Genomic DNA, 24,805 nt, shown 5'->3' on the forward strand with positions numbered 1-24,805 from the left:
ATAGTAAAAGTAGCGGAAGAATTCTATACTGACCTTTACCGTACCCAGACGACTCAGGAGCGCTCTATTGACAACAAAAATGAACAGTATACAGAAACTCCTCCTATAACTACAGATGAGCTCAGAAAGGCCTTGCAAGGCATGAAACGGGGAAAAGCGGCAGGAGAGGATGGAATAACAGTCGATTTAATCAAAGATGGAAGAGACACAATGCTAGGAAAACTGGTGGCTCTCTATACGAAGAGTCTATCGACTGCAAGGGTGCCAGAAAACTGGAAGAATGCAAGCATTATACGAATCCACAAGAAATGCGACTTTAAAGAACTAAATATTATAGGCCCATTAGCTTACTCCCAGTATTATATAAAATATTGACCAAGATAATCTAAAAAAAATAATAGCAACACAACAATTTAGTCAACCAAGGGAGCAGGCTGGCTTCAGGAACTCCGCAATGGATCACATCCATGTCATTACCCAGGTTATTGAGGAATCCGCAGAGTACAATAAACCTCTCTGTATGGCTTTTATAGATTACGAAAAAGCATTTCATTCAGTAGAGACACCGGCAGTCATAGAGGCATTGCGTAATCAAGGAGTACAGACAGCTTAAGTAAATACCCTAGAAAATACCTACATAGATTCCAGAGCCACCTTAATTCTGCACAAGAAGCGTAGAAAGATACCTATAAAGAAAGGGGTCAGACAAGAAGACGCAATCTAGATGTATTCAAGCTATTAAACTGGGAAGGCTTAGGAGTAAAGATCGACGGCGAATACCTCAACAACTTTCGGTTTGCCGATGACATTGTTCCGTTCCGCAACAATGGACACGAGATACAGCAAATGATTCAGGACCTTAACAAGGAGAATGTAAGAGTGGGACTGAAGAATAATATGAAGAAGACACAGATAATTATAAATAACCTGGCAAGAAAACAAGACTTCATGAACACAAGTCAGCCTCCAGAGTCTGTGGAGGAGTACGTTTAAGTAGGTCAACTAATCACAGCGAACCCGGACCATGGGAAGGAAATTCACAGAAGAATAAAAATGGGTTGTATCGGATACGGCAGACATCGTGAGCTGCTGAATGGGAGCTTACCGTTATCATTGAAAATGAAAGTACACAATTAGGGCATTTTAGCGGTGCTGACATACGGTGCAGAGACTTGGAGGCTGACAAAGTAGCTTGAGAACAAGCCAAGGACCGCGCAGAGAACGATGGAACAAAGAGTGCTAGGCATAGCTGTAGGAGACAGAGAGAGCGCAGTTTGGATCAGAGAGCAAACGGGCATGGACAATATTCCTATAGACATTAAGGAAAAAAAATGGCCCGGGGAAGGTCGTGTAATGCGCAGGCTAGATACCCGCTGGGCCATTAGGGTAACAGAATAGGTACCAAGAGAACAGAAGCGCAGTAAAGGACGGCAGAAGACTAGATGGAGTGTCGAAATTAAGAAATTCGCGGGTACTGTTTGGAATCGGTTGGCGTAGTACAGGGGTGATTGGGGATCGCAGGGACAGGCCTTCATCCAGGGGACAAGAATAGGCTGCTGCTACTGATGATGATGACTAAGCTTCAACAAGACGCTCCCTCACCAGAACAGGAATTGGCCTCTCTGGTGCCGTATTCGTCCACCCCCTCTCAAGTGGCTCACTCAATTACCCAATGGCCCTCAGTGCCCAGCAACTGCGGAGCGCCTGACCAAGGCGGTGGTCAGACATGTAACGCAGCAGAGGGTGCTAAGAATCTCTGGGTCCGGACAGACCGCCAATGGAAACTGACCCTTGCAACGTTTAGCACCCGGACACTCTCGAGTGAGGCTAGCTTAGCAGCACTCTTTGAGGAACTATCACACATTTTTTGGGATATCATCGGCCTTAGTGAGATTAGAAGAACTGGTGAGGCTTACACATTGCTGAATAACGGACATGCCCTCTGCTATAGAGGTCTCCTAGATAAGAAGCGATAATGGGTAGGATTCGTAATGCATAAGGACATAGCGGGCAACATTGACGAGATCATTAAGCGCTGCTTGTTTCTCTTCGCCCCATACGAAGGCAACGTCTCTTGCAAGGCGCGTTAACGCAGTACCTATATGTGAGAAATTGGCACTAAAACTTCGGCAATACGCGCAGAGACGTAGCCGACGCGTCACTGCCTTCTTGCCCGTTGGCGCTATAAATTTTTCGACGGCGTGAGCTTGTCGGGGTCAGGACGGACGCCATGATGACTCACAACATGACCTAAGAACTGGACTTCCTCTAAAGCAAAGTGACACTTTTCTGGTTTCAGTGTTAGGCCGGCGGCCCCTATCGTTTGTAGAGCCACCACCAGCCGTCTCAGGCGTTCCTAGAATCTCTCCGAAAAAAAATAAGGTCATTGACGTACACAACGCATGTCTGCCATTTCAGGTTGGACAGAACCTTATGCATGAGTCGCTGAAAAGTTTCTGGAGCTCAACATAAACCGAAAGGCAGGAACTTTAATTCGTAAAGCCCGTTAGGCGTTACGAAAGCAGTCATGTCTCTGTCTCTCTCCTCAACTTCGACTTCCCATATCCACTTTTTAGGTACATCGACGATAAGTAACGGCCATGCCTGAGTCTGTCGAATCGTCGATACGCGGTAATGGGTATACGTCTTTCCTAGTCACCCGGTTCAGCTTACGGTAGTCGACGCAAAAACGTAGACTGCCGTCTTTCTTTTCGACCATTACTACCGGCGATGCCCCGTTCTTTTTGATGGATGGATAACGTCGTAGTCGAGCATTATCTTCACGCACTTTTGGATCGCATCGCGTTCTTTTGGTGCTACATGGTATGGGTTTTGTCGGATTGGTCTCGCAGTCTCCTCTAAGGTAATTCGGTGCTTTGTCAGTGCCGTCTGGCCGACTCTGGATGTCGACGAAAAGCAATCATGAAACCGGTACAGCAGGTCCACAAGGCGCTGCCTTTTCGCTGGTGATAAGCTTGCGCTCATGTGAAGAACAGGTAACGGTGCCGAAGCATCTTGCTCTCTCTGCTGTAATGCAAAGCATTCGCCTTGTTCCGCAATCTCATAGAGTTAAGCAACTGGTGTGCCTTATGTAATGTGTCCTGGTTCCTTGGTAAAGATTGTCAGCAGTTTTTGTGTTTGCCCATGCATTATTTTGATGAGACTTCTCGGTAAGGCAACACCTTGAGTGAGCAAAAGCGTAATTATCTGCTCGGCAACACCTTCACCATCGGACCCTGTGTCGCACCTGACGGAAACAAGATGGCAAGATAACGGTGGTACGGCCACGTCGTCTATGATGCGCAAGAACTTGCGCTCTAGTTGTGCGCTTTCGTCCTCAGAAATGGTTAGTATACCTGCTGGCATGTTGATGACGGCACCGTACTCGCGTAAGAAGTCTATACATCTTTGCAGCAGTCGGGGAGAACAACAAAATCTGCGACAAATGACGAATTCCCTATGTTGACCCTTGCAGTACACTTGCCCGTCGGTTTCAGTAGCTGGCCTCCAGCACCTCTAATGTGCGGCCATGACCACTCCGTTTTAACTTTGCGAGGTTTGTCCGCCAGTATTTCACTTACGATGTAAAAGCCAGCTCCAGTGTCTACCAGCGCCGTCACATCGTGGCCGTCAATTGAGACAGTAACGTCAGCGCTTACAATCTCGTATGTCGTCAATGCATACGGCTGTATCAGCTGGTCGTTCGACAGCAATGGGTGATTTTCGGCACTTCGACTTGTGGCAACGTTCCCCCTTGAGGTCGCGGCCTTCAGTTTCCCCACCATGGGCTAGGAGATCACCTTCGGGCTACGTCAGTGGAACTGCGTCTTGCAGGTGGAAAATGATGTCCCGGAGAAAGGGAGCATGACCGGTAACCGGGAGAATTGGCTGGCCAGCTAGACGAATTCATGTAGATGTTCTCTTGGCTGCCGTCGAAAGCACGACGAGAAGCAGTGGATGGAAAGCTTGGTACACTGCGACGCGACAATGGCAATGACGGAAGATTTGGCCCACTTCCCCACAGTGGAAGCCCAAGGGCCCACAGACAGCTGTGCGCCAAATGTCACTTCTGAGAAGTGGTCGCGTCGGTTGTTCTCTATAGTAGTAAAGTGATGCCGGTGCTAACTGCTGGTTATACTGCGGAGTCGGCATTTGAAGTGGTGGTCGATGGACACTATCTGCCTAACTGGGCTGCCCCGTCTGGGGATGTGGCTCGGTAGCTTAAATCACTTGCCTTCTTGGCGCACATCTTCAGCCACCGAAGCAGCTGTACAATCACTTGGCATTACCCAGTGAGGTTCTTACTCTCCTCCTGAACACTTTCGCGTATCAGCCGGCGCAAGGAACCCTCGTCCGTGACCGTCACTGCTGCGGCGCTTGCCGGTCCAGTGCTGATCAGGTGATCATACTGGCGGATGGGTAGGTGTAACGCGCGCTCTATGGCCCTCGATTCTTTAATAAATTCATTGACGCTGGTCGGCGGGTTCCGCACAAGACCGCAAAACAGCTGCTCCTTTACGCCTCGCATGAGATGGCTGAGTTATTTTGCCTCGGGCATATCGGGGTCTGCACGACGACAAAGACGAGCCATGTCCTCAGCGAACATAGCAGCAGTTTCATTCGGCTTTTAAATCCATGAATCGAGAAGACGCTGCGCGTGCTCTCGCCTTTCGGTGCTCCCGAACGTATGGAGGTACTTGCGGCGGAACTCATACCAACTTTGCCAGACTCCCTCGCGATTTACAAACCACGTGCCGGCTCCGTCTTCAAGCGAGAAATACAGACGGGATAGCTTCTGTCCAGCATGCCACCCATTTTACTCGGCTACGTGCTCGCACTCCTCCAGCCAGTCTTTTGCATCCACGTAGGCGTTGCCATGGAAGCTCACGGGAGATCGATGAATTCAAAGAGCCACCTATGCAGGGCCTGGGTCCGCCATGTCTTGGGCAGTCGTGGTAACAGGAGGCCTTCCTAGTAAAGTACCAAAGTGGGGGCCTAGGCCAAGTAGGCGATGGCTGGCGCGGTGAACAAGTGTTTACACACGCAAAAAACGTCCTGGTCTTGATGTGGGAGTCTTTACAGCCGTCCCAAACATTCGCCCAGCACTTCCACCAGTGTCACAATTCATAAGCAGCCGGAACTGATAAAACAGAGCAGGACACTTTAATTATAGGCAAACTGAAGAATGATCAGACCGGGACCTTGTCTTCCCTTAAGCAAATCACGAGATTTTCACCATTTTCTATGCGCCGCTTATTGTATGTGGCAATATGTTAAGAAGTCTGATGTTTCCTTGAGCGGCGAAGAATTAATTGCGATTGCTAATTATTAAACAGCGATAGGAATTAAGGTTAGTCGCTTTATCCACTCGATAAACGGGTGGAAAGCTTCGCTCAATAAATTACAAGCAGGTTGTCACGCGCACAAAGGCAAACACGAACACATTTCACTCGATGGCCCCGGTGACTTGCTGTCAGAACGCTGTCTTGATGAAGAGTGGCAGCAGGGGTGAGCAAATTCCCCTTCGCACCGCGTCTCGCTTTAACGTAAATTAGGCGCGTGAGAACACAGACCACACGAAGCCATAAGTTATCTCAGGTCGACTAGACTTCGAACCCACCGCAGATTGCCTCCTTCAAGATCGGACACGCGCGGCCGAGCTGAACGACCGTAGCTGGAGCAGGAGATGCTCCCTCATGTTCTTCTCCTTCTCACCCCCTTGCGCGCGTGACAAACGGTGCGCACACTCCCCGCGTTCTTATGTCGCGAAAAGATGGCGCCGCATCAAGACAGCCCCCTTCTCGGCTCAGCCTTGCAAGCTTGTACTCGCACCTACAGCATACGGCGCACGGCCGCGATCTACGCAGCGGTGAAAATTCGCCATACAGCGGTGGGAATTCGGTGGCAGTCTCGATGTAATTGCCATCACAAATAGGTAGATCATCGGGCCACTGCGCCGAGGGAACGGTGTTTTAACGCGACAGCGTTAAGGAGCTCGTGTCGGAGAAAAGCCGGTGTCGTCAGTGTCGGCGTCCGCGGCGTTGGCCGTGAGCGATAAATCACAGCAGGCACTTCATAAATAAAAAAGCAATTTCCAAGATGGGCTGGGTGGGAATCGAACCAGAGTATCCGGAGTGTGAGAGGGAGACGCTACCACTCAGCCACGAGTTCCATGCTTGAAAGCGGTACAAACGCGCTTCTAGTGAACGGGGTGTTGCCTTAAAAGCGTGCCGCAGAAAGTTATACTGCGGTGTATATCGGTAATTATGAGCATGTAACTTACAGAAGTCGCATTTACACGAGTAGCGAAGTACGTTTCCGCTACATTTTTTCTGCGCTTACCGCACACGCAGAGCCATCTTGCGGCAAACACAGAAGACCCCCTCCTCTCAATGTACGGCGCTGCCCCGACAGGTGGCGCGCCATGCGCGCATTGGGGCTGTGCGCGGACCGGTGCCAGGCGCGTCGCGGCACGGACTCCCTCTACCCTGAAGACGCTTCGCCGTGTTCCCACACGGGTTGCAGAATCAAGCGCCGTTCCTTTCTTTAGATTACTATCTATCTATCTCTCTGCCCGTGCCGATCACGACGTTTGGCTGGCGTAGATCGTTTCCCCCTCCGAGACACCGAGTTCTTTGGTTCGTTCCGTTTGCTCAGGCGCACGTTTCGTTGCCGCGCCGAACGCTGCGTTGCTCGACGCTCTCCGTGTGATAGGTGGGCGCAAAGTCCGATGCGGGGCGCCTCGTAAGTGATCCCTGCGCCGTAGCGCATTGTCTTACACCCCTTGGTGGGTCGATGGGAACGCTGTCGCGTTCCACTCTTGAAGGCGAAGCTTAAGCGTCCTCCAATTTTTAAACGAGCCTTTGGGTCAATTTGGGTCACTGGGTATGAAAAAGCGGGTATTTGGAGTTAATAAATGAACCACTTTGTAACCGATTCGGGTCACTCTGTATGTGCCACTTTGTATGTGCTGTTCTTCAATGAGCCTCTTTCGCGTTAACTTGTGTCACCACGTATGTGACAATGGGTATGTGCCGCGCTCTCTCATATGATGCCGGCTTGTGTAGCTGTCTATATGTCACTGCATATATGCCACCTTTCATATTAGTAATCTTGTATGAACAATAATGTGAACAATTACTAACCTTCATATAGATTGCTAATAGCATTAAAGGCGTCATTCCTATTTAATGGATGGTTGCGCCACTAGTTTCTATCAGGCAAGGAGCGAACATGGAGGGGTCATACCTCATGCCAGTTTTTATCACAACACATCTCAAATATTTCCATTAGCATCAAATTCCATAAACGCCATAAATGATTTAGTTCAGCCTTAAACACCCTTACACGTTTTCGAGATTGCATGATTTCGTAGTCTACTTTTAGAAGATATCACAGAGTAATAATTGTGAAGGCGAAGTAATTATACCAGAAAAAGTGAATAATGAAGCCAACATATTACCGGACGAACGTGTCGTTGTACCATATACGTAATATTAATAGCGGCCAGCATTCTAAGTGGCCGTCGAATCAGCAACCACTGTAAGTCTATCATATAGTTATGCGTGCATTACTGCACATTTGAGAGAAATCTCTAGTACTCTCGTTCGTTCGAACTTCTAGAACGTGCTGTCTAGTTAGATATATTGATCTAGTTATCATATTCGCGACAACGCTTGCGCTATTCAGGCTACAATAAGCACCACCTCTTGCGTGGAGAGGTGGCATGACAGCGATACCTCGTTGAAAGTGATCCCCGCTAAAAAGCAGGCGTGGCGAAGTTTGTTGGTTGATGTCATACTGCTAATAAGGTCCAGAGCGTACCCCTAATTAATTTATTGAGAAACTTTATCTATAATGCTTCTCCGCCGATATATTTCCAGCGAGGGTAAAACCTCTAAACGACGCTTTGTTGTGTGCAGTAGTCATCAGTTACTTGACTGCTTCTAACGACACTTATCGATTTTCCTTTGAGAGAGAGCACCTTACCAGAGTCGGGGAGGTAGGTGTATGGCACAAAAATGATCACCGCTGCGATTATAATCTCCGTACACAAACTGGAGAAATATTGTTTTTCGTTGTACCTTTGCCCATTCACTCATTGTGTCGTTCGTGGTGTGTGTTTGGGTTTAGAAGGTAACAAATGAGGCTCTAAACTATAAGATGGCCCACTCCACCCCACTATAGAGAGAAGGAGACATCCAATGTGTGGGCCTTGCGAAAATATAGAAGCACCCAAGACGAGGCTCGTAAAGTTTCATCTACCTGCTTTTATAAAATGATAATTGAAAAAGAAAGTGGCGTGCGATAAAAGTAGGACAATAGGGCAAACGCAATTTTTTTCACCTCGCTTCATTCTTTCTTTCATAGTAGCAATTTCACTTCATGTGCCACATACTCAATGCTACCAGACGCGGTACTTCCCCTGTGATTATTAAGTAGGGGTAGCTAAGACGGTCACAAATTAAACAAAGGCTTACCGGTGTAGAAGAACGGACAGAAAATTTTTTGTTCTAGGGCCACAAGATTCTACTCGGTGGCAGGTGCGCACATGCGGGTCTCTCGTTCACACTTTTTGATGTATTGCAATATGCAAGGCGAGGAAGCGGTAATGAGGCAATCAAGTACAAAAGCTTTCGTGATCTGAACGCGTATATCTTTTCCAGGCCCCTAATGGGGGGTTGACCCCAGTGCCAGCCCTAAGTAACATCAGCTAAAGGGTATCACTTAAGTGAGGCGATAAAATGTAGGCAGTGCACCTAGGTCCACGACGCGCATCCGTAATGACCAGTATATAATCAAATAAATGACGCGAAGATTTCGATGCTGTATCAGTAAGTTACTGCAGCGCCGTGGCCTAGGAATAGTAAGATCGGCGTCATTTAATAAAAACAAAGCATAATAAGCGTTTGATAAGCTCTGTGTATATAGTGCTATGTCTACCCTTCGAGAAGCATTTGTATAGCTGCAAGCTTAGTCGGTCGCCAAACAAGACATGTAGCTGCAGCGGTTACGGAATGTATGTGAGTAAACTTTGTCTTCGACGTAATCATTTGGGTGAATACTCTGAAAAGCCTGTACTCATATTGGTTGGTATCCTAAATGGTGTCAACTAGATGACCAGCACCAGTCATCAGAACTATATGCATGTGTTTGGTCGCTTGCAGTTTGCTGTTTATGCAGACTTTAGTTTGCGATGATATGTCTCGCACTTTAACAAGATTTATCTACTTGATGGATTGAGAGACTTGGATGTAATGTGCGCTGAATCTACACAAGACGTAACAGCGCAGAAAGCCGCATCGGTACATCTTGTTGGGACTTTTGCTCTACGCTAATTTACAAAACCTTTTGAGCTCCCATGGAGAAAAACCTGTCACACGACTGCACACCGAAACCAACATGCTCGATTTTTGTAATTTCAGAGTGGCCCGCGCCTTATGAAGCTGCTGATTCCTACTACCCTGTGGATGATGGGACTTCCATAATTCCAGGTGCGCCAGCACTGCACATTGCGTAATTACTGCGGACAGCCAATAAATGTGTCACTCAGGTAATTTTTATTACATGGTGTTGCAGACTTTCTTTTAAGAAATCAAAGCGATGGCAAGATTCTTTCTGCGTTGTCTAGGCAGTCCTCCCAATTATGCAGGTGAAATTTCGAGTCGGTGTACACTCAGTGTCGAATTCTTTTTTCATTAGAAAATTTGAATCGCCTGCCCAAATAAAGTCTTCAAATTATTTATCAGCTGCATACGTAAAAAGGAAGAAAATACTACCATCTTAGCCGTTCTTGACAAAAGGGCTAACGTAGCTAGAAAATCCCGTCAAACAGGCAGGCAAAGTGTACATGTGTAGCAGTACCCCGCAGTCTCAGGTGAACCAGAGTAACAATTTGCCCCGAGGAGGTTAAATTGACCTGCCGTTCAATTTCCGTGATTTTTTTGGTCCTTCCCGAATGAAATTTGCAAAAAGACCTCGTGTTTACAGATGCGGGCATTGTGACTCAAGGGGACAAACTGCGAAGGCGACAGAGTAGCTTACTCCAGGTCCCGTGTGTGTTCCAAAAAACGAAAACAAGACCGACGAAAAGCACAATGTCAATAATAGCAGCTCGTGACGAGTGCGCCGTTACTGGAGACAATAACCATTGCAGAAGGGCTGAAATCCGGGCCAGTTGGTACATAGTTGAAAGGAAAAACCAGTCACAATGGTCAAGAGGAGAGGTTCACACCGCAATGACTGTCCAACCTGTCGTTTTGTCCTTTGTGTTTTGTGACTTTTTTTTTCGACAAGAATCAGTCATCTTTGTGCCTCAATGTGAGTGTTATTATGTTTACTGAAAAAGGTTTTGTCGCACTAATGGCATTCAAATACGGTATGTGGCGTAGAGAAATCTTAACGGGTATTTCTGGCTGCGTAAATCAACAGGTTTTGAGGGTGCACTGACATCTGTTTGATGTATAATAAAGATTGAATTTGTAGCACAACGAGCCACTGTTGTCATTCAGAAAGGCCTAACGGAATTCGTTAAACCAAATAACTGAGACCTACAGATCTGCGTACGATGCCATGCTGAGAGAAAGGGCAATGAATAGGCGGACAAGCTAATTACAAGTAAGGGTTACCAGTCACCGAGTTACTTCTAACTGACAAACGCCTTAAAATGGACCTTCAGAACTGAGGCCCACATTTTTTTCTCATTTGTATTGACTGTAAAAGAACGTTAGTTACATGCACCGGCGTTACCCAATGACGACCGATGTTCACAGGGAAATGGAGACCTTAAGTGATAATAACTATCATCAGAAAGCAGTTGTCGCCCTGAAGCAGATATGTCACCCCGTCAAGACGTTGGTTCCAGTCGAGATATTCGTTGTTCGACTACTCTAGATACATCTAGGTTGTTGTCACGAAAATATAAAATGTGTGTACACACGGATATTGTTTCTATGAAGTGGTTGTTTCTCTCCTCAGGACCGCACGCCGTGTTCCAATTGAAAATACACCTTTTTGCAAATGAAAGAAATAAAGTGCTTGCACAAAATTCACAATTGCCCAATTATCGACAACAGACGCGTCCCGTCCGAAAACGTATCTACCATCTTTACCTCAACCTTTGCATCTTCCTTTCATCACTACAATCCCATCTTTGCTACCAGATCTTACAGCGTGTGATTCCTTCTTAATGGAACCGTTTAGTTTTTACTTTAATGACGTACGCAACCTCACCAAGAATTCGAAAGTACTTCTGCTTCAGGGTGGAGTTTTTCAACAACCCCAAAAATTTTGCTTCTGGAATTTTGACTAAGCTGTTCTCACAATCTCTGGATTCCTGCGTACTGTGGAATCACTAGAACGTTCGGAAGGTGGTTCCCCTACAAAATTCAGGCAATGCTCATGATCCCACCAACTGCAGGCCATTATCATTCACCAGAATGCCGCTGAAACTCACGAAGCATGTCATATACAGTCAATTGGCAATTTTGTGGAAATTATATCCTTTTTCTCAGTTTATTACCACGACTTTAAGATAAAAATCTACTAATGTAAGCCCAGCTCTTATACGCATTAGCACGATAAGCAATCACTGATTAAATTTTTATTGATCGCGCTAAAGCATTTGATTTAGGTTCTCACTAGTTACTACTGTCAAAACTCACCCTGCTTAACCTTGACCAACATGTCTTGACTGTTTTATTTCTACCCATCCCCACAAAAATAACCATCCAAGAATGTAACACGAGGGCGCGCTACAAAGCTCCATATTGGGACATGTGCTGTTTCTTGTCTACATTACCCACTCTTCTGAACGAAAATTCCTCGTCAATGAACCTCTTCGCGGATAACTACGTTATAATACAGGAACTTTTACGCCACTGTGACCATCTTGATTTTCAAATTGACCTAATTAACGTTTATGTTTGGCGCGACAGTTTCTTAATGAAACTTAACACCACCTAATCTAAATCGATGAGACGTGTCGTACTCCTAATTTTCAGCCTTGCATGTACTTTCATAATAACGTTAGCTTAATGCACGTCAACACTTATAATTACCTCGATGTGTATATTTCTGACAACCTTCACTAGCAGACGCATAGTCATTAAGTAATAAGTGAAATTACTTGTGGTCTTGCCTACATTCGACGGGATTTCTTCCTTGTGCCTACTAATTTTAAAATACGCTAAAGTAACAATAAAAAAACTCGTGCAATAAGCGCTAGAGGATGGTAATTCATATGGAACACATTCAAATACTAATTTCTAATATCAATGGCAATAAAAATCGCGGTGCTCTCATCATCTCAGGTAACTATGTCGCGCTGCTAGCGCAGGTCAAATTAAGGTAAATCTTAACCTCTCTGGTCTCTTACTGTGCCACAAAGCCTCACACCTTTCTCTATATTTAATAATATTTATCACTTTAACACAAGCCTGCGTGACCGTCTTCTCTTGCCTTCACCGTTGATATAATTTTACAGTGACTATCACTTCCAGGACCAACGTGCCCAACACTAGCAGCAGCATGAATTTTAAGTCCCTCGTTCCGGAGACTAGCAGTGACTGTAACCACCTGCCAGCCTCAGTCGCCGGCGTAACTGATATTATTGCCTTCAGTACTGCTCTTTCTAATTATTTTATGCAATCATGTTTTGTTCGTTAGTAACCTGTATTGTGTACACATTGCTGTATCTATATGTATGTGCACTTAATGTCCTCCCCTCCTCTCTATAAGGCTCCTGCCTTGATGGTAAATGAGCGAAAGGATATGAAACATGAACCTGTAGCTACTGTTAAGCAAATAATTAATGGCCAGTGCTCACACTTGTTTCAAACGACTCATATCTAGACATAATTTGGTATGCCTTCTGCATTACGAAAATGCGTAGGCACGAGTCCCTTATCGTGCTTCATTACAGAACACGTACGCCTCTATCGAGATGTGTTACAGTAAGCTAATCACCTTGTCCCACCTGAAAGTACACGTCTTAATTAACGAAACCAATGGACGCAGGAGACATCGGCCTAGCTATCACATTGGCACCAACCTTCAACATGTAAAGGCTAAAGTAAGCGCCCCTTATTTGAGAGATAGTATTATAACAGCGATACTTTGTTGAAAGCGATCAACGTTTATAAAGAGACGAAGAAAACCTTGTGCGACAATGCGGTTAGCTTAAACAGCATAAAGAACACACCTTTCTAGTGAAATAATTGGGAAACTGTAGTTATGAACCTGCATCCAGAAAAAAACGTCTTTAGGGAAGAAAACATGTTAACGATACTCTCTTCGCAAGCTGTAGTCATGTGCATTTATTTATTTATTTATTTATTTATTTATTTATTTATTTATTTAAAATACCTTACAGGCCCATTTAAGGGCATTGAGTAGGGGGGGATACAAGGTAAGTGTTTCTGAAGGAGCAATCACTATTAATATGAGTACAGGCCGTCACAAGATACGAAAAACAGCGTTCAAATATGTTTGTCCAGCGTAAGCTTTAGACAGCGTAATCACAATAATATATTCATACAAACTAAAATTTAAATTTTACATGTACAAATAACAGGGAAGGAAAGCAGGTAAAAAAGACATCCTTATAAATTGTTACTACAAAGAGCTTTGGAATTTTTCACGAAAGGCATCACGATTTGTTAGGCTCGGAATGTTATCAGGAAGACCATTCCATACCGTTAAAACACGTGGCAGTGCTGATGCGTTAAATGATAGTGCATTGCCAAAAATGCGCGTGAAACTATGGCCATTGTTAAGGTGACATAACATGCACGCTGGTGCCTCAAGTGGCAGCGCATGAGGTTGATTGCCATCAACGCATATATGAAAAAGGCAAAAAAGACCTATCGAGCGACGTATTTAAAGTGGCTGGATCAAAATATTTGCTTGAATCTGCGTTACGCTGCAAGTTCTGTCGTAGTTACATGTGACGAAGCACGCTGATCTATTTGGACTCGGTTCTAGCATACAAAGTAAATAGTTTTGGTTTGGAGACCATACTGATGAAGCATATACTAATTGTGGGCGAACGAAAGTTTGATATGCCAATTTGCGAAGTGTAGCAGGGGATTTATGCAAGTTGAGTCGGAGATAACCCATAGTTTTCGAGGCTTTCGCGCAGGTAGCTCTTATTTGTGCACTCTAGGAAACATTTCTTGTGAGTTCGTCGCCAAGATATTTATAGGATGCTGTTGGAGGAACAACGGTGTTATTTATAGTCTAAGAAAAGCGAGAGTTAGAATGTTTGTGCGATACGGACTTAACTTTACATTTGTCTGACTTTAGGCTCATTTTACATGTACTGCACCAGAAACCGACAAGGTTAAAGTCATTCTGTAACAATAAATGGTCATCGGACATTGTTATCGTACGGTATAGAATGCAGTCGTCTGCGAAAAGCCTTATATGCGATGATACCTTTTGTGGTAGCCCATTATTGAAAATTAAGAACAGAAGAGGACCAAGGCAATAGTCCTTCGGTAGGCCAGAAATAAGGTCGGGGGAAGCGACGAGTAGTTATTAACTGCTTCCACAACGACATAAAGTTTCGGAGCAAAGACATACTTAACTGGAGTATCTTTGTTAATAAAGTGAGTGAATTAACAGATAGACACATCCCTGTTTACACGATCACCACTCATACAAAAAATACCATGGTATAACCGTCAGCTAAAACGCTTGTTTAATAAAAAGTGCGCCTGTTTAAATCAGCTAAACTAAGCCGTACAAATGCTCGTTTGTCAGCCTACAAACAGAGTGTCGATGAGTACGCGCAGGCCCTAAAAGGCGCCAGAGATAACTTCCTAAGCAGCCCATTACCTTCTATGTTTAAAACTAACCATAAACAACATTGGCGCATGGTTAATTTTAAAGACAATAATGTAGTATCACTCAGTGACCTTAATGGTGGTGCTATACCGGTCAACCGGTCTACCGGAATACTAAATGAAATTTTTGCAAAACATTTTTCGTCATGCAGCAATTCCACTTCGCCACACCTACGACCATATGACCATGATGTAATATTCCCTCTCATTATCAGCTATGATGGTGTCGCAAGCATCATTAGGTCACTAAAGCTATCCTCTGCGCCCGGTAGTGATCAGATTAATGTGAAATTCCTTCAAGGCACAGTTTGCTACACATCAATTATATTAACTAAGATTTTCCAGCAATCATTGCACGATGATTTTCTTCCATCCGAGTGGAAAGTCGGGAAGGTAATTCATATCCGTAAATCAGGCAATAAGCATTCCCCTCTAAATTACAGACCACTTTCGCTCACAATTATACCATGTAAGATACTAGAGCATATCTTGGCTTCTCACCTAGCTACTTTTTTTGGAATCGCATTCATTTTTCGCACCATCACAGCATGCATTTCGCAAATCATACTCATGTGAAATTCAGCTAACACTTTTTGTACACAAACTAAACACCATTCTTGACAATAGGTCCTTGGCTGACTGCATTTTTCTTCACTTTTCTAAAACCTTTGACAAAGTGTGTCACAAACTGCTTATTTATAAATTACGACTACTTAAGCTCGATCACTGCATCTTAATCCGGAATGAATGTTTTCTTGCAAAGCGTTCTCAGTTTGTTTCAGCTAACGGCGCGAAGTCTGAAGAATGCACTGTCCATTCTGGTGTACCGCAGGGCTCAGTCCTCGGTCCTCTTCTTTTCCTCGTTTATATTAACGGTTTATCATCTTGCATTTTCTCATACGCTCATTAGTTTACCGATGATTGCGTTATTTTCCGAGAAATAACCGGTCCAAACGACGCCGATCTTCAAGCTGATATTAACGCAGTCGTTGAGTGGTGAAATACATGGCTTATGGAACTAAACATTAAAAAATGCAAATTCATGCGAGTGGCTAGAAAGATTACTAGTTTACCTTTTAATAATGCACTACTCGACAGCGTATCCTCATATAAGTACCTCGGAGTTCACATCAGTAGCAATCTAACATGGGATATGCACCTCTGTCATGTTCCCTGCAAAGCTAATCGCACGCTCAGGTATCTTCGTCGTAACTTGGCTAAATTGCCTTCGTCTTTCAAACTAATGCTATATAAAACACTCATTCGCCCTAAGTTAGAATATGCCGATACGGTTTGGGATCCGCATTATAATAATTTTTTACATTTGCTTGAAATGGTTCAAAATAATTCCGGCCGTTCCATACTCTCTAATTACAATTCAGTCGCGAGCATCACGGTAATGAAAACTAGCCTTAAACTACCTACGCTTGCTTCTCGACGTGCGATGCTCCGCTTAAGCCTTTTCCACAAACTGTATCATCATCCCTACCTGCGCGATTTACTAATACTTCTTCCCCATTACGTTTCGGCCCGTCTGGATCATGCTTGAAGTTGGCATTCCGTTGTGTAAAACAGAATCATTCCTACAGTCCTACATACCACGCACATCAAATAGTTGAAATTGCCTTCCCAAATTGGTAGTAACAATTTAGATTCTGAAAAATATGTGACTTCATTACCCATGCCCTCTAACATCTTGTTGTATTCTGCCTCTTTATAGCTATCCCTGTATATTTAGAAACACTGGACTGCTTCTTTGTTTATATAGTATTTTTTGCAACATGTATTCTGCCTCTACATAACCATTATTACATAATTAGAAACATTGTGGTACTTCTTCTTGTAGTTAAAATTATTTGTTTTGCTGTATTTTAACCGCTCCCCTTCTATTTGGGACACTAAAGGGAAAAATGATTTCTTCTGCATCAGTAAACTATCTTTCTAGAACACCAAGAACACCACTCTTGCAACGATAACACGTTTGGTAAGCCAGAAAAAGCGCAAGAACGAAATACGGGTGGCGATGCCTACTTAAGCTCCAGCACCTGGGGGCTGTGAGTCTTGGATTTTGATGGCATCTTCTAGGGCTTGCTAATTATATATAGCGGTACAGATTGACTACAGTGTGTTCTAAAGGAACCAGATATTAAACATGGCAAGTTTCGGGAACCTTTATTCAGCCAACGCGGCCCAAATGCGAAAAGATACTTTGGAATCCCTTATGTCACGCTGACATACCGGCGGTGGTGTCTCGGCGCGAAATTCACATACTGATACTTGGACCTTCATTTTCTCAACCAATATACAAACTATTTTTTTAATTGCTCCTTGCAGGGTTCTCAAACAATGTTTCATTAGTCTAAACTGAATAATTGCTTCGCTTTAGTGTCCATTTAGTGTCTGTTGACCCTGAGGGTATGATAAATAAATAAATAAATAAATAAATAAATAAATAAATAAATAAATAAATAAATAAATAAATCCAGTTGGAGCAGGGACAAGTTTGCGAAGAGGCGTCAATGAGCGACACGATCAAATGCTTTCAAAAAATGCAAGAACATGCAGCCAGTTTGCTGTTTGTTATTGATACTGGAGCGTATTTCTGTTGTATATTCGAACAACCCAGCGTAACAAGATGATTCTTTACTGAATCCATGCTGATTAAAAGAAAAGAAGGCGTTTGATTTTAAATGGCGGTAGGTAGACGATGCTACGATACGTTCCAATAGTTCACAGCAGATGCAGGATATATATATATATATATATATATATATATATATATATATATATATATATATATATATATATATATATATATATATATATATATATATATACCGGCTTACCTGCGGGTCGGGGCGGACTCCAGATTTGCTAATGACGCAGCTTAGGCACAGAAGTTCATCGTAGGCGAAGCGGCACTTTCCTAGCTTCAGGGTGATCCCTGATGACTTGATGGCCTCTAGTACTGTCTCAAGCCGCCTAAGAAGATCGTCGGAATTTCTGAGACGACATCATCCAAGTAAAGCAGACAGGTCTGCCACTTCAATCCTGCTAAAACCGGGTCCATCACCCACTGGAACGTTCAAATGGCAAACAGTCCAAACGGCATGACGTTCAACGCATAGAGGCAGTTTGGCGTCATGAATGTGGTCTTCTCACGATCTGTTTCGTTGACTTCTATTTGTCAGTTGCCGGGCTTGAGGTCCATCGAAGAGAAGTTTTTTGCGTAGCAGAGCAGATCCAATACGTGGTCTATCCGTGGCTGGGGGTATACGTCCTTCTTCGTGATCTTCAGTCGACGATAATCGACACAGAAACGTAGGGTTCCGTCCTTTATCTTCACCAAGACTACAGGAGATACCCACAGGCTTTCCGATGGCTGTATGAAGTCGTCGTGCAGCATTTCGTCGACTTCTTGCGTAATACGCTCTCGTTCTAGCGTTGAAACTCGATAAGAGCTTTGGAGGAGTGGTCGAGTGCACTTTTAGGTCATAATGCGATGCTTTGCTATTGGCCTTTGTCGAATCCTCGATCAGTATCAGTATCAAATCAGTATTCGTATCGTTGGTGAGGACTTCTGAGCTGAAGCTGCTTACTCATGGGGAGACTTGGATTTATGTCGAAATCTGGTTCGGAAACTATGGTCGTCAGGGTGGATGCGGCAGAATCCGAAAGGATAAACGTATTGCTGGTTTCCACAGTTTCCTCGATGTACGCGATTGTTGTGCCTTTGTTGATGAGCTTGAACTCGTGGCTTAAGTTTCTCAGCAATACCTTCGCTTTTCCTCCATGCAGTCCAGCGATCCCTCTTGCGACACATATTTCACGGTCGAGTAGTAGGCCTTGGTCACTCTCGATGACGCCATCTATGTCGGCAGGTGGTTTAGTGCCGATGGAAATGACAATGCTGGAGCGGGGGGGGGGGAAGCTGACTTGATTATCGAGCACGCTCATGGCATGGTGACTACGAGAGTTCTCTGGCGGTATCGCTTGGTCTTCGGATAGCGTTATTGACTTCCACTTCAGGTCGCTGATTGCGCCGTGTTGGTTCAGAAATACCGTGCCAAGGATTACGCCTAGTGAGCACTGTTGAAGAATAACGAAGGTTTCAGGGTAGGTGCGGTCATTACAGGTAATTCTCGCCGTGCAGATTCCAGTTGGTGTTATCGAGTGTTCCCCAGCCGTGTGTATTTGAGGACCCTCCCATGCAGTCCCACCTTTATTCAAATGGGCGACAAGGGGTCCACTCATGACGGAGTAATTAATCGGCTCATGTGTCCACTAAGGCCGTGACTGCGTGGCCATCGAGAAGTACATCGAGGTCGGTGGTTCTTTGTCGTGGGTTGCAATTAGGTCTTGGCGTCGAATCACGGGTGCGTTGCGTTCACCTGTGGATGGTACGTGGCGTCGTCAGCTCGTCTTTGGTTGGCGTATTCTTTACTTCCAGAGTTCGTCGCGATTGCGGCGTCTCATGGATATGTCGCCGAAGCAGGATTCTTGGTGCCTTCGTCGTTGGCAGCAGATCTTCATCAGTTCGACGAACAGCAACCGCACCTCCCTCCGTTGCTGCCTTTAATTTTCCGGATATGTGGCCCCGGGCTGGGCTAGTGAATGGATGGGGCTGCGGCCACAGGTAGCAGCCTGGCGATGGCTAACGGGATTGTCGTCGATGGCTCCACTGAGTAGCAGCGAGGCAGTCGGTGATCGGTAGGGACATCGGCGTAAGAGGTGGCCGGCTTCTCCGCAGTGATAGCAGAGTGGACGGTAGACGGGGGCATGCCAAGTGACCGTCTTCCCCACGTAGCTATGCTGGGTGATGGGTGGGCATGCTAGCGGCAGCGGCGGTGGACGACGAAATTGTGGCATTACAGGGCCCTGGCGTGTTCGAGGATGGGGGACCTTGACGGCGGGTGATGGCGGCGTAGGTCATCGCTTCTGGTGGGGGCTGTGGGGATTCTGGTTGCACCTGAGGAACTGCACGCGATCGCTGAACCTTTTCTTTTACGATGTCGGCGATTGAGGCCACTTCAGGCTGCGACCTTGGAAAGACCTTCTGAAGTTCCTTGCGAACGACCACTCTGATGCTCTCCTGCGGGTCGTCGCTGCCGAGTGCTCGAGCGTTGGTGTAGTTTGCAGTCAGCGGTCGGCAGTTATATTACCTTGTGCGCATATCGAGCGTCTTTTCAATATTTGTGACCTCGGAAACAAAATCGGAAACAGTCCTAGGCACGTTGCGTATCAATCCGGCGAAGAGGTCTTGCTTCAAACTACGCATCAAAAAGCAAACTTTTTCTCTTCTGGCATGTCTGGGTCGGCGTGTCGGAAGAGACGAGTCGGATCCCCTGTAAAAATTGTGGGGTTCTCGTCCGGCAGCTGCATGCAGTATCTAGTAAAGCTTATGTTTGCTCAAAGCGCAGGACGCTCGTGAGCGTATGCAAGAAGCCGTTGCGTACAGGTACCATGTATTTTGGCCGATTCTCAATTCTCAAACTGCGCCCTGGCGGCGTCTTCTAAAGCGAAGTACACATGCCGGAGCTCGTCGTCGGAGTTCCAGTTTCTGAATGCAGCGACCCTTTCATGTTTCCAGCCAGGTATCTATACTTGCAAGGCTGATCCATGGAAGGTCGGTGGCTCTCTGGGCTGTTGCAGCACGATGGGGAACACTGGGGCTGCCGTTGGGGTTGACATGGTAACAAACTTCACGGTAGTCTCAGGCAAAAATCCGTGCTCTGGTGGCCGTCCCTGCAGCCTGCGGCTTCCTGGGGGGTTCTTGGTGACGTCGGTGTTGTCTTCTGCGTTTGGGTTTGGGTCAGAGCTTTGTGGAGCCGTCCGGTACATGACCGCAAAGCACCTCCACCAGATGTCACGTGGTATTGACGTCCAAAAACACAGTAGCATAATTGTGAATGACGAAGCTGATTTTTATTGGGCGAACATGTGCCCACGTACAGCACAAAGATAGCGCCGAACACAGACGGCGATCATCGAAATCTGATCTGCCGGTCAAACGCATTGGCTTTTATACATGAGCCATTGAAGATTTCAGAGTAACCACTGTTGCCCGCGTGTCTGCCCCAAACTTCTACAGAATATTCACCCTTTGCGTCGCAATTGCAATCAGATTACACAAGCTCCTGCCACAACAGACAGCAGCAAGAACCATCGATAACGATCGAGAAACTTCCGATACGTGATGGTGCGTCCCGCACTGAGCGATAACATTTGGTAGGCGGTGAAAAGCGGTCACTCGACAAACACAAACAAGTACACCTGTCTATATATATATATATATATATACATGACTAACCTTAGCGATCTACCAGTCGAAGGGTAGCTCAACAGATGAGACGTATGGCCTAAAAATAAGGGATATAAGCTGACTTGAAATTTTTACGGAATTTTTTACGATTTTTTAGTGAATATTGTCAATAACGGAAAATGTGCGTAACTTGACAATAGTCATTAAAGACGAAATGCCATCTGCTGTAATTTCTATTCGCTCCAAAGAAGTATATTCAAAGCCAGGGACTATGGGAACAGAGTAACGATATTCCTGTTTAAAAAGAGATGTGAAGAAATTGTTAAACGCAACTGGACAATCAACGCCCGACAAAGGGTTTTCATCATCATCATGTAGCACAACATTGCTGACAGTGGTATCTGGTGCTATACCTTGCCAGAATTTTCTAGGGTGATTATTTAGAAAAGACGACAGGTCACGTGAAAAATATTTGTATTTGACTTCGCATAGCTTTGTGCAGTAAGATTTTAGGAAATCACTCTAGGCCGCCAAAGATTGGCTTTATTGTCCCTTCTGGCCACCTTATACAGACGCTTCTTGTTAATATTCGAAGGTGTTTCGTGAACCAAGGATTAGACATGTCATTTGCTTTTGAGATTGTCGGCACGTAATTTTCTACCGCTGCTGTTAATTTTTGCTTAAAGAGTTCCCAGCTGTCCTTCGACGATCTTAACTTGAGGTATAGCTGAAATTCTCCGTTGAAAGAGAGATTATTCAGCAGCAGTTTTGTTGCAGTCGGCCCTATTGTAATCTCTAGGGCTTTTAGTGTGAGCCCCATAGAAATTTATTATTTATTTATTTATTTATTTATATAAATACTCTCAATGCCATTGCGGCGTTACAGAGAGGAGTTGTTAGACATGTTCAAAATGGCAGTCTTGAATGATGCATGCTCAGGGTATCTGGCGATGGAAGCAGGGAGGTCTTCGGCATGTAGGAATGGAAGTACATGTTGGTCTGGCAGAACGGCACTTCAAGTTTGAAGTGATGGTGGGCGCGTGATCGAAGGTAACAAGGTGGCGAGAACAATGTGTGATCAGTTCATGATTGGTGAAGAAGACCTTATGAAAGTGGCATAGGCGGGTCTTCGTCCTCCAGATACAAAGGTGAGGAAGGTCTAGAGAAATCTTTATTGAAGCAATACTGGCAGTGTGAGGGTAATTGGCAACAATAAAACGAGCTGAGCGATTTTGAATTGCTTCTAGTGCGTTTAAAAGTGCAGAGGAATAAGGATCCCAGATTGAAGAAGCGTGCTCGAATTTTGACCTGACTAAAGTATTATAAAGAAGTTTAAAGAAAACAGGAGCGAAAGCAGTTATGTCGCAAAAAAGCAGGAGTGCGGTTCGCATTGGTAATAGCGTAGTTATTATAAGTATACCATGATAAATTATCTATGTGGAGAGCTAGGTATTTATAAGTATTGACAGCTAGCAACTGAAGACTAGTAATGGAATAAACAGGGATAGTGCAGTCAGCAGTTCTTCAGGAAGTCCTCATTATTCGGCATTTGTTAACATTCAATCTCATGGACGAGAGTGAACACTAAGAAGTAATGCTGTGAATTTCAGATTGAAGTTGAGAGAAATCATAAGGGTTATATATTACGCGGGAGAGGATACAATCATCGGCAAATAGTCTGATTGTTGATATAATGCACGGATATAATGCACGCTATGCGAGAAGGCGAGCTTTCTGGTAGAAACGCGACCTCTTGCGTGGGCCCATCCACTAGTATTATTTGATACTTTTGATATTTCAGCCTGAGAAGACCTACCTTAAAGGGTATGCGCTATAGGTGCTTTTTGTTTCTGCAATACGTTTGTCTGGGGGCTGTGATTCTCAAAATTCTAATGAATAACTTTGTAAAGGATGAAATACAAGGCATGAGCAACTTTGATGAAAGAAGTGTGCTTGGGTATGCGGGGTTCTGGATGACCTCTCGCGAAAAGACGGTCGACGTTAGAAGCTGGACGCCGACGCTGTATTACAACTACAACTTAGTGCTGTAGCGGTAAAATGGAAAGCGGCTGTAGCACAGATATTCTTTCTATGAAGTGGTTGTATGTCACTTGAGAATCACAAGCCACATTAACCCGCCGCTATCACTAAAGAAATAATTCTTGACCACGAGCCCTATAACGTAACACTAGTTCTATATGTTTTTATTCCAATCTCCCGACGGAAAACTATGCGCAACCGCCGACACAAGCATCCGGTTGTGACCCTCAGGGTTGTCTGAACATATGAATAAAACGCTCTCCTTGTTTATAGGAGGTCACTTTTGTTTGCTTTAAAAACGAATTACATTGCCTACAGTGAGCGGCTTGTCTCATCTAATTGGCTGGTAAGAGGCGAAGAGCACTCTCAAGTGAAGAGAGATTCGACGAGGCCGAGCCAGTGCACTGAAAATCGATAACCGGATGAAGGAGATGGTGCTGCCGTCTGCGATTAGTCCGCTTCCCCCTTAGCTTGTGGTGGCTGGTCGAAAATCACGGAAGGTTAAGATTGCAGCTAAGACTGATCCTCAGCAAAGAAGAGTTGCCACAGCGAGGTGGTAAACGTGCTGAAAGTGCTTAAAACCGTTGAACAACCACACAAAAATTGTGATTGTACGCAAATAAACCCGGGCTCTTCGGCAGCTGCTAGTAGCCAGTGACTGAACGATCGGCGGCAGCCATGTTTTATTCCTTTCGGAACGGGGTACCTTGCGGCTATTCAGAAAAAAGTTTAGTTTTGGTCGGCAAATGTATGCATCTTTAACTCGTACACGTCACTGACGCGGTGAGGTTTTGTGGTTTTGTGACGTCGCGTGACAGAGAGGTGAAGTGGGCCCAGCCCGAAAACATTTGACCAGTAGCCGAGGGCTAATGGCGAAAAGTCGTCGAATCAGGAATAACTATTTTTCTTTCGTTTGGCCAAATGCTGCTTAATCAGTGTGCGCGCGTCATTTGAAATGGGGATCTATCGTGGTTTTCCTGGCGTCGCGTGACAGACAGGTGAAGTTGGGGTGGTTCAAAAAGTGTTTTTACCAATCGCGTAGGGCTGATTGCAAAACTGGAATAGAAAAGTTTGGAATAGCGTTAGGATATAGCACCCCAGTACTCGCACTCTGTTTCAAACCACTGACATCTCAACAAACCTTGATATGCCGCCTTCTCTACGAAGTGCATAAGCACAAACTCCTTAGCGTGTTTTATTAGACAACACTTATGTAATGAGCTATGGTACTTTAAGATAAGCATACTGGCTCAGCTGAAATAATAACTTGTCGTAAATGAAAGCAGTGAACGTAGGAAACATTCGTCTAGCTATCTTATTGGAACAACATTCCCGATATATAGCCTAGAATAAACGCCTGTCTTGTGAGATGGTATACTAACAGCGATATTTTGTTGAAAGCGATAAACCTTAATTACGAGAAAAAGCAAAGCTTGTCGGAAATATTGCTGGTTTAAACAGTGACAAGATCACACTTCTAACAAAACAATCGGGCAACTATAATTATGACGCTTCATCGTCGAAATAAATGTCTTTTGAGCAGAAAACCTGTTAACAATACTTTCTTCGCGTGATGTAGTCATGTGTTACCTGAATGTTGTTTAGGCCAATGATTGATTTTCCTTTCAGAGGGAACATCTTACCAGTATCAAAGCGG

The 24,805-nt window shown here is 44.9% G+C and overlaps 1 protein-coding gene across 4 annotated transcripts in view; it reads left to right on the forward strand.

The window, feature by feature from the left end:
- Positions 1-24,805, forward strand: part of LOC139056978 (uncharacterized) — a 117,375-nt gene that overhangs the window by 12,431 nt on the left and 80,139 nt on the right. For 3 of the 4 annotated variants that reach the window (XM_070534761.1, XM_070534764.1, XM_070534763.1), the window contains exons 2-3: positions 9,426-9,494; positions 24,778-24,804. In XM_070534761.1, the coding sequence (XP_070390862.1) occupies positions 9,426-9,494; positions 24,778-24,804 (96 nt within the window). Of the gene's footprint in view, positions 1-9,425; positions 9,554-24,777; position 24,805 lie in introns of all 4 variants that reach the window. The other variant, XM_070534762.1, reaches the window with a different exon arrangement.

Source organism: Dermacentor albipictus, chromosome 3 (genome assembly GCF_038994185.2).
Source record: "Dermacentor albipictus isolate Rhodes 1998 colony chromosome 3, USDA_Dalb.pri_finalv2, whole genome shotgun sequence".
NCBI lineage: Eukaryota > Metazoa > Arthropoda > Arachnida > Ixodida > Ixodidae > Dermacentor > Dermacentor albipictus.